Source organism: Mauremys reevesii, linkage group 13, assembly GCF_016161935.1.
Source record: "Mauremys reevesii isolate NIE-2019 linkage group 13, ASM1616193v1, whole genome shotgun sequence".
In the NCBI taxonomy this organism is placed as follows: domain Eukaryota; kingdom Metazoa; phylum Chordata; order Testudines; family Geoemydidae; genus Mauremys; species Mauremys reevesii.
This window is the reverse complement of record NC_052635.1, coordinates 7,590,680-7,605,362: the sequence shown is the minus strand read 5'-3', so window position 1 is coordinate 7,605,362 and position 14,683 is coordinate 7,590,680. Positions and strand designations below refer to the sequence as shown.

Genomic DNA, 14,683 nt, shown 5'->3' with positions numbered 1-14,683 from the left:
CTATATTTCTGAATGAAATATCTTCATCCCTATTTTCCTCAAAGCACTTTTCATCTCCTTGTTCCTGAGGCTGTAGATAATGGGGTTCAAAATCGGAGTCACCACTGAGTAGACCAGAGAGAGTAACTTGTTCACATCTGGAGAGAAGCTGGACTTGGGACGCAGATACATGATAAGGGCCGTCCCATAGAACAATGTTACCACGACAAGGTGTGAGGAGCAGGTGGAGAAGGCTCTGCGCCTGCCTTCAGTGGACCTAATTTTCAGGATGGTGGAGATGATACAGGTGTAGGACACCAGGATCAGCATGAAAGGCAGTATGAGGACGAAGGCAGCACCCAAAATTATCAGGATCTCAATCCAAGAGGTGTCCCCACACACCAGCTTCAGCACTGGCTGGATTTCACAAAATAAGTGATTGATTACATTGGATCCACAAAAAGGAAGTGTGAAGACAAAAGTTGTGTGCCCCATGGCCGCCAAGGTGCCACAGATAGATGAGGCAGCTGTCAGCCGGATGCAAACCCTCTTATTCATGATGGCAGTGTAGTGCAATGGATTGCATATGGCACTGTAGCGGTCATAGGCCATACAAGCAAGCAGGAAGCATTCAGTAACACCGAAGAATAGAGAGAAATACATCTGTACAGCACAACTGGCAAAGGACATGGTTTTACTCTCTGAGACCAAGTTGGCTAGTATCTTGGGTAGAGTCACTGATGTGTAACAGATCTCCAGGAAAGACAAGGTCCTGAGGAAGAAATACATAGGAGTGTGCAGAACAGGATCCACACTTATGATGATAATGATGAGGATGTTGCCCAGCACTGTGATGATGTAAATACATAGAAAAACCATGAACAAACCAGGATTCATGTCTGGGTGATTAGAGAAGCCCAATATGACAAACTCAATCACAGAGGTGTTTTTTCTCATTTTCTTCTTCAGTATAATTCAACTTGAGAATTAAAAAGAAAAACTGCATATTAGTTTGATACGTTAAATCAAGTCAAACTGACATCTAATCTATCTGTCTATCACGACTTGTCCACTATCTCTCCACACATACATCCCTCTGTCTGTCTGATATGAATCAGGACCGACACTATTTTGCTCCAATTCTCCTGTCAGAACACTGTCAATCCACAGTAACTTCAATAAGGTTGATGGTTTGCATTCTCCTCTCAGTCACAACAGGTTTATACTGGGGTATGTTCCTAACCTCAGTGTAAATATACCTTTTTTACTAGCATCAAAAGGAAAAAAAAAACTTTGACCAATGAAATTGTACTTGTGTAAACCTTGAGTGGGATCAGAAACAGCTTCAATGGATTTACACTGATGGAATTAAACGTCAAAATCTGCCTCCAAGTCTTTTGGGGCATGTATGTTAAGATAATATATAACAGATTTTTGCCTGCTGTGTTGCACAATCAGAAAAGTTAGTCTCCCACTGCTGGAGCCTTTCACTGCCACACATATCTTCTAGGGCTGTCAAGCAATTAAAAAAATTAATCACGATCAAAAAAATTAATTGCAATTAATTGCACTGTTAAACAATGATAGAATACCATTTACTTAAATAATTTTGGATGTTTTCTACATTTTCAAATATACTGATTTCAATTACAACACAATGCAAAGCATACAGTGCTCACTTTATATTTATTTTTATTACAAATATATGCACTGTAAAAAACAAAAGAAATAGTATATTTCAATTCACCTAATACAAGTACTGTGGTGCAATCTCTTTATAATGAAAGTTGAACTTATAAATGTAGAATCATGTACAAAATAACTGCATTCTAAAATAAAACAACATAAAACTTTAGAGCCTACAAGTCCACTCAGTCCTACTTCATCCAATCGCTCAGACAAACAAATTTGGTTACAATTTGCAGGAGAGAATGCTGCCCACGTCTTGTTTACAATGTCACCTGAAAGTGAGAACAGGAATTTGCATGGCTCTGTTGTAGCCGGCATCGCAAGATATTGTGACAAAGTTCCTCCTCTACCTTGGTGGGTCCTGCGCTTATTGGCAGATTTGCTCACCTCAGTGATCTTCCCCACAGTCTGGGTCAACTCCTCCTGTGTCTGATCAGGAATTGGGAGGTTTGGGGGGAACCCGGGCCCACCCTCTATTCCGGGTTCCAACCCAGGGCCCTGTGGATTGCAGCTGTCTAGAGTGTCTCTTGTAACAGCTGCATGACAGCTACAACTCCCTGGGCTACTTCCCCATGGCTCCTCCAAACACCTTCTTTATCCTCATCACCGGACCTTCCTCCTGGTGTCTGATAACGCTTGTACTCCTTAGTCCTCCAGCAGCACACCCTCTCACTCTCAGCTCCTGGTGCCTCTTGCTCCCAGCTCCTCACACGCACTTCCTCTCCTCTGGCTCCCCCCGGCCTGACTGGAGTGAGCTCCTTTTTAAACCCAGGTGCCCGGATTAGCCTGCCTTGATTGGCTGCACGTGTTCTAATCAGCCTGTCTGCCTGAATTGGTTCTAGCAGGTTCCTGATTACTCTAGTGCAGCCCCTGCTCTGGTCACTCAGGGAACAGAAAACTACTCATCCAGTGACCAGTATATTTGCCCTCTACCAGACTCTGGTACCCCACTGGTCTCGGTCTGTCACAATATTTACGTGCAGATGTATTTCATATGCCCCTTCATGCTGCAACCGCCATTCCAGGGGACGTGCGTCCATGCTAATGACGGGTTCTACTCAATAACGATCCAAAGCAGAGCATACCAACACATGTTCATTTTCATCATCTGAGTCAGATGCCACCAGCAGAAGGTTGATTTTCTTTTTTGGTGGTTTGGGTTCTGTAGTTTCCTCATTAGAGTGTTGCTCTTTTAAGACATCTGAAAACATTCCCGTACCTCATCCCTCTGCGATTTTGGAAGGCACTTCAGATTCTTAAACCTTGGGTCAAGTGCTGTATCTATTCTTAGAAATCTCAAATTGATACCTTCTCTGTGATTTGACAAATGTGCTCTGAAAGTGTTCTTAAAAGAAACATGTGCTGGGTCATCATCTGAGATGGGTAGAATATGAAATATATGGCAGAATGCAGGTAAAACAAAAGAGGAGACATGCAGTTCTCCCTGAAGGAGTTCAGCCACAAATTTAATTAATACATTATTTTTTTTAACGAGCATCATCAGCATGGAAGCATGTCCTCTGGAATGGTAGCTGAAGCATGAAGGGGCATATGAATGTTTAGCATATCTGGCACTTAAATACTTTGCAATGCCAGCTACAAAATTGCCATGCAAACTCCTGTTCTCACTTTCAGGTCACATTGTAAATAAGATGCAGTGAGCAGTATCTCCCATAAATGTAAAAAAAAGCTTGTTTGTTTTAGCAATTGGCTGAACAAGTAGGACTGAGTAGACTTGTGGCCTCTAAAGTTTTACATAGTTTTGTTTTTGAGTGCAGTTATGGAACAAAAAAAATCTACATTTGTAAGTTACACTTTCGTGATAAAGAGATTGCACTACAGTACTTGTATGAGGTGAATTGAAAAATATTATTTATTTTGTTTACCATTTTACAGTGCAACTATTTGTAATAAAAAATAATAATATAAAGTGAGCACTTTAGACTTTGTATTCTGTGTTGTAATAGAAATCAATTTACTTGAAAATACATAAAACATGCAACATATTTAATAAATTTCAATTGGTATACTCTTGTTTAACAATGAAATTAATCACAATTATTTTTTTAATCACACTTCATTTTTTGAGTTAATCATGCGAGTTAACTGCAATTAATCAACAGTCCTAATAACTACACACTGAACTGTGATCATGAACTTCCTTTCACTGTGGCATATAGATATAGACATAGTCCTGTACCCTACCCAGTGCCGCCAGTGAAGACTAAGGCTTAATGAAAGACATGTACGTCATGCTTAGAAAAGGTTACTGTTCTCTTGAATGTGTACTTTAAAAAGGAATCAGTATTACTGACTGCAGTTTTTATTTTTATTTTATTTTTTTTGTCATCTGTATGAGACCTACTCTTCACTGAAATTTAATTTCCTTATGCTCGTTTGGAAGTCTCAAATTTAACTGAATAAATATTTTGACAGTTTCTCAAATGTCTTTGCCAGTCTACAGTTATTTACAGCATGTTTTTCCTGTCTATAAATGGAAGTAAATCATGAATAACTAGTGAGATCACAGTTTCTCCTAAGGTGACTCACTCAAATTGGTGCAGTTACACCAGTGAAAAACAGGAGTGAAGATGTGGTAGCTTTACATCTATCCCATCAGATCTTCTTCTGATGTCATGTGGTTCCATCAGTGCAAACCCAATGTAAATGAGATCAGAATCAAGCAATTCATCTGCCTGTTTCATAGTATTAAGTATATTTAGTAAAAAAATTGAATTTATGACCCATGGTAAATACTAAGTTTTCAAAATTTCACTAAATCACATATCAGGATGAAAGGCAAATGCTCAGGTTTTTTTTATGAATAATGATATAGTCGAAAAAAAATTCTTTGAACCTTATAAGCGTGATAGAATGATTCATTTCAGTAATGTAAAAATGTTTCATTTTAATAAGGTCAAATAATATCTCTCAGTGTTTTCATTTTAACTGGAACAGAATAGAAAGGAATAGAATAGACAAAATATTTTGATAATGTTATTTCAAAATGTAGACAAAATCAGTATATTCCCATGTAAAAGGCTTTCGTTCCATCCAACCAGCATTTTCTGATGGAAAATTGTTGTGTTGGAATATTTTCAAACAGTTCTACAATTAACTGCAGTAGAGTTACCCAGCATTTACGCCAAGTGAGATTGAACTCAGGGCTTTTAAACAGAGCACATTTCAACTGAAGAAATAATAGGGATTTCATAAGACTCATCTAGATTGAGATCACTTAGAAGAATCCAAAGGAAATATACATAACTCTAGATAAATCAAGGAATTTCTCACCTGCTCTGTGTCCCACATTCATGTCCTCTCTGTGGTTACCAAAGAATTCAGTCATGGATGGAACTGCACTATTTAACAGCTTCTTTATAAGCCCCAGGGACCTGGGGTTTGGTACACCTCGGATGTCTCATTAAATGAAGTAATAACATCATTATAATGGGAATACTGTAATCTTTCTCCTCTTGAAATTAGTGCTAAACATCTAATGATTTCAACAGAGTAGAATACGGCATTGAATACTTTGCATTTTTGGGACAGATATCCAGCCGGCACTTAGGATCCTAAATCCCATGGACACATTTCCAAATTCCACCTCTCATACCCAAAAAAGGACCTCCGGGTTTGGTTCAAGTGCAGGACACCTCCAGCAAAATGCCACTGAGTACTTGCAATTCCCACCCAAGGACAATGGCACAATGCTCACATCACATCACAATTAATGGACTGAGCCAATGCTGCTTTCAACAAATGACAACTTCACAAGGGCAAAGGGAAGATTCTTAAAAACAATACATTGTTCCTTCATCTACAGAAGCCCCATTATTTTCAGTGTGAAGAAGATTGCCAGAACCTGCTCCTAATTAATCAAGGGTGAAATTTAATAACCAATCTAATCTAAACAATTTTCAAAACATCTTTTCGATTTACAAGCTTAAGTATCAGTTTTGAAAGTGACTGAGGCAGCTGGGCCCATGTTTATCAAGGTATGTACATTCCTAACTCCCATTGTCTTGACTCAGAATTAGGCACCTGAATGACCTGAATACCTTTGAAAATCTGGCCTTTAATGCAAGACAATGGAAACATTACCCCACAACTCATATATTCACAAACGTAGTCTGGATGTATCCTAACTGACACTTTAGGAGCCTAAGTCCCAGATTCAGCTACCACTGATATTCACAAAATCCTGGAGGAACCTCAGTTTCTTGGTGTCAACATTCCCTAGGTACCTGGTTATAAGGCTCTGGGCATTAGCAGAGCAGCCTCCCTCTAGGCCTCTGGATTCAAAGATTCCAAAAACATAAGAGACCATTGTGATGATCTGTGATGATCACAGTCTGACCTCTTGTATGACACAGTCCACAGAACTTCCCCAAAATAATTCATAGAACAGATCTTTTTTCAGACACATCCAATCTTGATTTAAAAATTGTTAGTGAGGGATAATCCACCATGACTCTTGTATAATGGTTCCAATGGTTAATTACCTCCTCCATTAAAAATGTTACACATTATTTCTGGTCTGAATTTGTCTTATTGCAAATTCTAGTTATTGGATCATGTGAGAACTTTTGGTTCTACTTTGAAGAGCCCATCATTATATACTTGTTCCTCATGTAGATACTTGTACATTGTAATCAAGTCACCCATAAATTTTCTTTTTCTAAAGCTAAACAGATGGAGGTCATATAGTCTATCACTATAAGGCAGGTTTTCTAACCCTTTAATCACTTTCATGGCTCTTCTCTGAAACCTCTCAAATTTATCAGTAGCCTTATGGAATTGTGGACAGAAGAACTAGACACAGTATTTCAGCAGTGGTCACAACAGAAGCAAATGCTGTGGTGAAATAACCTCTCTACTCCTAATCAAGATTCCATTGTTTATACATCACAAGATGGAATTAGTTCTTTTGTCCAAAGCATCATACTGGGAGCTCATTCTGTACCCACAAAGATAATGGAGCAAATAATTAAGCAATCAATTTGCAAACACCTAGAAGATAATAAGGTGATAAATAACTGTCAGCATGGATTTCTCAAGAACAGATCCTGTCAAACCAATCTGATAGCTTTCTTTGACAGGGTAACAAGCCCTGTGGATGTGAGGGAAGCAGTAGATGTGGTATATCTTGACTTTAGTAAGACTTCTGATACTGTCTCACAAGATGTTCTCATAAACAAACTAAGGAAATACAACCTAGATGGAGCTACTATAAGGTGAGTGCATAACTGGTTGGAAAATCGTTCTCAGAGAGTAGTTATCAGTGGTTCACAGTCATGCTGGATGTGCATAGTGAGTGGGGTCCCACAGCGATTGGTTCTGCGTCCAATTCTGTTTAATATCTTCATCAATGATTTGGGTAATGGCATAGAGTGTACACTTATAAAGTTTGTGGATGATACCAAGCTGGGAGGGATTGCAAGTACTTTGGAGGATAGGATGAAAATTCAAAATGATTTGGAAAAACTTGAGAAATGGTCTGAAGTAAATAGGATGAAATTCAATAAGAACAAATGCAAAGTACTCCACGTAGGAAGGAACAATCAGTTGCACACATACAAAATGGGAAATGACTGCCTAGGAAGAAGTACTGTGGAAAGGGATCTGGAGTTCATAGTGGATCACAAGCTAAATATGAGTCAACAGTATAATTATGTTGAAAAAACAAAAACATCATTCTCGGATGTATGAACAGGAGTACTGTAAGCAAGACACGAGAAGTAATCCTCCTGCTCTACTCCTTGCTCAACTGTAGTATTGTGTCCAGTTCTGGGTGCCACATTTCAGGAAAGATGTGAACAAATTGGAGAAAGTCCAGAGAAGCGCAACAAAAATAATTAAAGGTCTAGGAAACATGACCTATGAGGGAAGATTGAACAAAAAATAGGTTTGTTTAGTCTGGAGAAGAGAAGACTGAGAGAGGACATGATAACAGTTTTCAAGTACATAAAAGGTTGTTTCAAGGGGGGAAATTGTTCTTCTTAACCTCTGAGGATAGGACAAGAATCAATGGACTTAAATTGCAGCAAGAGCAATTTAGGTTGGACATTAGGAAAAACTTCCTAAGTGTCAGAGTGATTAAGCACTGGAATTAATTGCCTAGGGAGTTTGTGGAATCTCCATCATTGGGGATTTTTAAGAGCAGGTTGGACAAACACCTGTCAGGGATGCCCTAGAACATTTAGTCCTGCCTTGAGTGGTAGGGATAAGACTAGATGACCTCTCGTGGTCGGTTCCAGTTCTATGATTCTATCATTATATGTTCAGCTGATTTCCCACTATGACCCCCAAATGTTTTCCACAGTCACTGTCTCCTCAGATAGAGTCCCCCATCCTGTAAGTATGGCCAGCATTCTTTGCTCCTAGAAGTATGCATTTACATTTAGCCATATTGAAAAGCAAATTGTTTGTTTGTGCGCAGTTGACCAAGAGATTCAGATCTCTCAGAATCAGTGACCTATCCTCTTCATTCACCTGCAAATATTATCCAGATCAATGAGGAACATTTTCTTTAGTGCAGGGCTAAGTACTGAGCCCCGCAGACACGGTTCCACTTTATGATGATTCCTAGTTTACAGGTACATTTTGACACATAACCGTTAGCCTGTTTTTAATGCATTTAACGTGAGCTGTCTTAATTTTATGTTGTTCGATTTTTTTATATAAAAATGTTGTGCAGTACGAAGACAATGTTGTGCACAAGTCTCACTGCATCCCACAAACCAGCATAGAAAGAATCTTGGTGGTTCCCCAACCTGGCTGGGCCCTGTACTCACTCAATGGCATACCTTGGGAACCTCCAGGAAGAAACCTGAGCTAATCTGTGCAATGGGTCTTACTCAAAGTTTCCAATTATCAACAATATATACTTAGATTAGAATAAACACACCTTTACTTAAAAACTTAAGTAAATGTTATATAACAGGATGAGATTAATTAAAATATCACAACCAATTAAAATCAGCAAGGGTTGCTTCAATAAATCAATTGATACATACGGTTTACAGCAGTACATGAAACTTAACGAGCTTACATTTGCATTGGCACCAGTCCCGCACTCCCCCCCCCATCCTGAGTGTGCACTTCTCTCAACTTCAGAGTTGTAGACACTTGCTTGTGTGGGTGTGCTAGAAGATGTAGAAGCTGTGGACAACACTCTGCTGGCCCAATAAAGCTATCCAGCCCAGGCAACAAGGGGCAGACAGATGCTAACTTGGGATCATTACAAGCTGCAGAAGCCCTCTGAAGGTGCGAGTTGGTATAACCAGAGGTCATTAACCCTAGGACCTAGTTGGATGATAAGACCACTTCTCAGACTTTGGAAATGCTTTACAGTCCTCTTCTCTTGGGAGCACTTTCCCAAACAGCAAAGATGCCTTAATGGCAGGGCAACTTCAGTCAATTCTTGGCACAGCAACAGTCTTCTCTGGCTCCGATGAAGCCCAGCAATAGCTCCCATGGCTCTCTGATAGGTCAAAGTCCCAGCAGAGTCTCAATAGCAGCTTCTGGCTTTCTAGCAGCAGCTCCTGGATGGGAAGGAGCACCACCAAAGAAATCTCATCTCCCCACCCCCAACCAGGATCTAGCCGCCCCACCAAATGCTCCCCTGCATCCCCTGGGAGCAGAGGTTTCTGTCTCTTTCCCAAAGCATCACGGGACTTGTGGTCTGCAAGGCTGGATTGCAGCATTCAGGATTTTCCCAACTGGAACAATCCCAAATCACTTCAGAGTCCTCACTAGTAGAGTGTGCCTACAGATAGGATACCCACCTGGGGTATGGGACAGCCCCTATTCAAGTCCCCTTCCCCTTGACCAGGGCAAATAATTTGAGCAGTCATTTCCAACCTCTCAGTCCTTTTTTGATAAATATTTGTATATTCATTGGGTCAGAGAGTGTATGAGAAACTCTACCTAGAGTGGTGGTTGGGCTTCTCCCCTGGAAGGTGGCAGCTCCCAGACCCAGTTGTTCTCCTCTGATGACTGTTTAATTATTTATGTAAATTGGAACTCCATTCAACAGGTGAGGCTGAGGGAACCCCACAACAGAATATCCCAGAGCTCAGTGGTTAAGGCACTCAACTGGGAGGTGGAAACCCCCTCTACAAATCCCTTCTCTTCACACACATGGGGAACTGAACTGTGTGGGGGGGTCTCCCATCTCTGAGTTTAGTACTCTAGCCTCTAAGCTAAAAGGTATGGGGCAGCTGCTACTGCATCCAACTCCTCCTCCTTGTTTCTTGCAAGAAAACACTCCCCAAACCTACCTCCAGGAGACAGTTCCTAGCTGAACGTCAGAAGCAGAGATAGGCATTTCACTTCAGCCTGGACCTAGGTACAGGGCTCCTGATGAGGGGCAGGGCTTAGCACTCATGCCTCAACTCAGCATCTGCTAGTTTAGTACAGGAACCCCTCAGTTAACGTTGTAGTTATGTTCCTGAAAAATGCAACTTGAAGCGAAATGATGTTAAGAACAAAGGTCCATCTAACTCAGTATCCTGTCTACCGACAGTGACCAATGCCAGGTGCCCCAGAGGAAGTGAACCTAACAGGCAATGATCAAGTGATCTCTCTCCTGCCATCCATCTCCATCCTCTGACAAACAGAGGCTAGGGACACCATTCCTTACCCATCCTGGCTGATAGCCATTTATGGACTTAACCACCATGAATTTATCCAGTTCTCTTTTAAACGCTGTTCTAGTCCTAGCCTTCACAACCTCCTCAGGTAAGGAGTCCCACAAGTTGACTGTGCGCTGCATGAAGAAGAACTTCCTTTTATTTGTTTTAAACCTGCTGCGCATTCATTTCATTTGGTGATCCCTAGTTCTTGTTTTATGGGAATAAGAAATGAACTTTTCCTTATCCACTTTCTCCACATCACTCATGATTTTATATACCTCTATCATATCCCCCCTTAGTCTTCTCTTTTCCAAGCTGAAGAGTCCTAGCCTCTTTAATCTCTCCTCATATGGGACCCTCTCCAAACCCCTAATCATTTTAGTTGCCCTTTTCTCAACCTTTTCTAGTGCCAGTATATCTTTTTTTAGATGAGGAGACCACATTTGTACACAGTATTCGAGATGTGGGTGTACCATGGATTTATATAAGGGCAATAATATATTCTCAGTCTTATTCTCTATCCCCTTTTTAATAATTCCTAACATTCTGTTTGCTTTTTTTTTACCGCCTCTACACACTGCGTGGACTTCTTCAGAGAACTATCCTTGATGACTCCAAGATCTTTTTCCTGACTCGTTGTAGCTAAATTAGCCCCCATCATATTGACAGCAATTGACTGAGCCCTAAACGGTTAACTCTCACAACACTCTACAAGGTGCAGGAAAGGAGGGAGGGCAGACAGAGACACACACCCTGGGTGTGAGAGAAAAAAGGTGCATTTCCCCTTTAAGTAGATGACCCCAGGCTTATGTACAATGCCTTGTTAATTAAATCAGCTTGCTGAGACCTGAGACCTGCAGCTACTGCCTAGAAGCTCCCTCCCCTGCCCTATGGAAGATGAGGTAAGTGGGATGCAGAAGCAGGGGGGAGGGGAAGACACCCTGACATTAGCTCCTCTTTTCCTCCCTCCCCCGGTACAGCAAGCAGGAGTCTCTGGGAGCAGCTCCTAGGCAGAGGGCAGGAGCAGCACATGGTAGTGGCGGGAGGGACAGCTGCTGCACAGGGAACTTAGGGAAGTGGAGAGCTGATACGGGGAGCTGCTGGTCCCCCTTGGCTCCAGCCACCCACCAGCTAGCTGCAACGGACTGCACTTCCTGCAAGCAGTGGACAAAACAGGTGGCTGCCAAACGATTTTAGGAGGAAGCATTGCACAGCTATAAACGAGCATGTTCCCTAATTGATCAGCAACTTAACATCAAAACACCGTTAACCAGGCTGACTTTAAGTGAGGAGTTCCTGTAGCTAGTTTAGTCAGCTCCTCATCCAACCTCCTGGCTTTTGCGGATCCCATTCATTTCTGCCAATCTCCCTCCCCTCATTGTGTAGGGAACTTGAACCCCTAACCCACGCTTTGTGAATTCTAATGATTTTCTATGGACTTAAAAATTAAATGTTGTGAGAAAGAGACAGATACTTCACACTGGATGTACCCTTGATGAACAGTAAGTTTGTGGTGAAAAAAAGATGCTGTGGTTAATGGTTTTCCATGTTCCAGGATAAAATATCAACAAATATGCTATAACCAGCAATGCAGATTTCTCTTAGACTTCAGATATCCCATGTATGATACTATTATAAATGGCATTCTAGTCTAGAACTGAAATGCATCTGAATTAGAATGTATTGAAAATTTGGAGAGAATAATTAATAACATGGTGTTTGAGATATCTGAAATTTCTTTGAAAGCATTTTTTGCAATTAATTAAAAAAGTTCTACAAAATATACTTGCCTCTACCGAGGGTGAAAAAATAATAGCAAAACATTTTCAAACTATTCTACCCAATGCATGTTTTTGTCTTTAACATTTGGGAAGAGAAATATTTGGGAAACTTGGAAAATTTCAATCAACTCTAATTGAAATATGGGAGATTTTTATATAAAAGGCAGAAATATTTCAATTAGAACTCATCAAACTATCGGAAGAGGAAGCAATGTACTTTCATATTATTTTTGTTTCTTTTCTTTTCTTTTCTTTTCTTTTCTTTTCTAGAAGATTCACACATTATTAGGCCAGAAGGGAATAGAATAAAATCCTCATTTATTTTGTTCAAATTCAAAATTGTAATGAAAAAATGTCATTTAATACAAATTTCAGAAAAAGGTGACCAGCACTATATTTGATTAGATAAATTTCTTTGTAATGCTGAACTATCTCTTGGTCTCTTTAGCAATATAGAATCTCCTGAGAGCTGGGATATTTCCCTGGGAATAATCTAGCTGGAGAAAAAAAATCTATTTTTGTGGATGACATAAATTCATCCCTGTTTTTCTCAAGGCATCTTTCACCTCCTTGTTCCTGAGGCTGTAGATAATGGGGTTCAAGATTGGAGTCCCCACTGAGTAGAACAGAGAGAGTAACTTGTTCACATCTGGAGAGAAGCTGGACTTGGGGCGCACATACATGATAAGGGCCGTCCCGTAGAGCAACGTGACCACAATGAGGTGTGAGGAGCAGGTGGAGAAGGCTTTGCGCCTGCCTTGGATGGACGTAATTTTAAGGATGGTGGAAATGATACAGATGTAGGACACCAGGATCAGCATGAAAGGCATCATGAGGACAAAGGCAGCACCCACAGAGATCTGGATCTCAATCCAGTAGGTATCCCCGCACACCAGCTTCAGCACTGGCTGGATCTCACAGAAGAAGTGGTTGATCACATTGGACCCACAGAAAGGAAGTGTGAAGATGAAGGTTGTGTGCCCCACAGCCACCAGGGTGCCACAGATACATGAGCCACCTGTCAGCTGGATGCAAACCCTCTTATTCATGATGGTCATGTATTGCAGTGGTTTGCATATAGCACTGTAGCGGTCATACGCCATAGATGCAAGGAGGCAGCATTCAGTAACACCAAAGAATAGAAAGAAATACATCTGTACTGCACAACCAGCAAGGGAAATAGCTTTATTCTCTGAGAGGAGGTTGGACATTACCTTGGGAAGGGTGACTGAGGTGTAGCAGATCTCCAGGAAGGACAAGTTCCTGAGGAAGAAATACATGGGGGTGTGAAGGGACGGATCAACATTGATGATGATAATGATGAGGATGTTGCCCAGCACTGTGATGATGTAAATGCACAGAAATAACACAAAATAAATGGAACTCGTGTCTGGGCGATTAGAGAATCCCAGTATGACAAACTCAATCACAGAGCTGTTTTTTCTCATTTTCTTCCTCAGCATATTTCATCTTGAGAATTAAAAAGAAAAAATGACATGTTAGTTTGATACTTTAAATCAAGACAAATTGGCATAATCTATCTATCTATCTATCTATCTATCTATCTATCTATCTATCTATCTATCTATCTATCTATCTATCTATCTCTATTGCACCTTTTTCTCCATGCATCCATCACTCTGTCCATATTATATGGCTCAGGCCCAATACAATTTTGGTCAGATTCTCCTGTCACAAATCTATAAATCCTGAGTAAGTTTACTAAAGTCAACAGCTCTCATTCTCCTCTCAGTTACACCATCTTTATATTGGTGTATGGGCCTCACCTCAGTGGAAATGATCTCTTTCATACCAGCATCGGAAAGAGGGTAACTGAGAACAATGAATTTATAATTGGATAAAACACTGGTGTGATCAGAATCAGTTTCAATCGATTTGCAATGATGGAACAGACATCAAAATCTGCCTTCTAGTTTCTTGGAGCCTTATGATAAAATAAAGAAACATAAAATTAATATACTACCATTTGTATTATTCTTGGCTGGTGTGTGGTACAATCATTGAAGTTAGACTGATATAGATAATCTGAGAATATAGACTCACTTATCATAATTTCACTGCATGGCAATTCCAACTAACTACATGGAAAACACATGTGGGGAGCTATGTTATGTACTGTGCTGCTGAGATGGCCTGCTTCTCCTTTCTTTTCCACAAGACCGACAACACTCCATTGACTTCATTGCCCATAATCCTCATCTCATTTACTCTGTCTGCTCTTTCTTCATGCCTCCACCTCTGTTTGTGTTACCTTGGATTTGAGAGGTGTGTATACTCCAGAATCTGATCAAGCTAACTGCAACCATATTATGGGCATTCAGCTGCCATGAATTACTGAAATAGAACACCACATAGTTAAGGGTTAATTTAAAAACAGGCTTTTAGAGGAAGGTCAAAACTTGCTACAGTTACTGCTAAGCAGAATGGGAGGAGGGGATAGAAAAGTAAATAGATTGAAAGAAGATAAGTAGATGGAAAGCTTGACTCTAGGTGCCTCTGATATTAGAAGTTTATTGAAAGTTAGGAAAAGTGATGATCCAGTAATGGTCATTATGACGTATGCGTTTTGTAGAA

General features: G+C 40.5%; 2 protein-coding genes across 2 annotated transcripts; both read right to left on the bottom strand.

Annotated features, from left to right (window-relative positions):
• LOC120380970 (olfactory receptor 10C1-like) lies at positions 1-936 on the bottom strand. Its single transcript, XM_039498923.1, has one exon. It carries the CDS (start codon positions 934-936, stop codon positions 1-3), a length of 936 nt encoding a protein of 311 aa, XP_039354857.1.
• Positions 937-12,600: 11,664 nt separating this feature from the next.
• On the bottom strand, positions 12,601-13,536 carry LOC120379879 (olfactory receptor 10C1-like). Its single transcript, XM_039497394.1, has one exon. It carries the CDS (start codon positions 13,534-13,536, stop codon positions 12,601-12,603), a length of 936 nt encoding a protein of 311 aa, XP_039353328.1.
• Positions 13,537-14,683: the final 1,147 nt, after the last annotated feature.

Bases quoted from the DNA above. Each gene is read 5' to 3' on its own strand.
- LOC120379879 (XM_039497394.1), bottom strand. From the start codon at position 13,536: ATGAGAAAAAACAGCTCTGTGATTGAGTTTGTCATACTGGGATTCTCT.
- LOC120380970 (XM_039498923.1), bottom strand. From the start codon at position 936: ATGAGAAAAAACACCTCTGTGATTGAGTTTGTCATATTGGGCTTCTCT.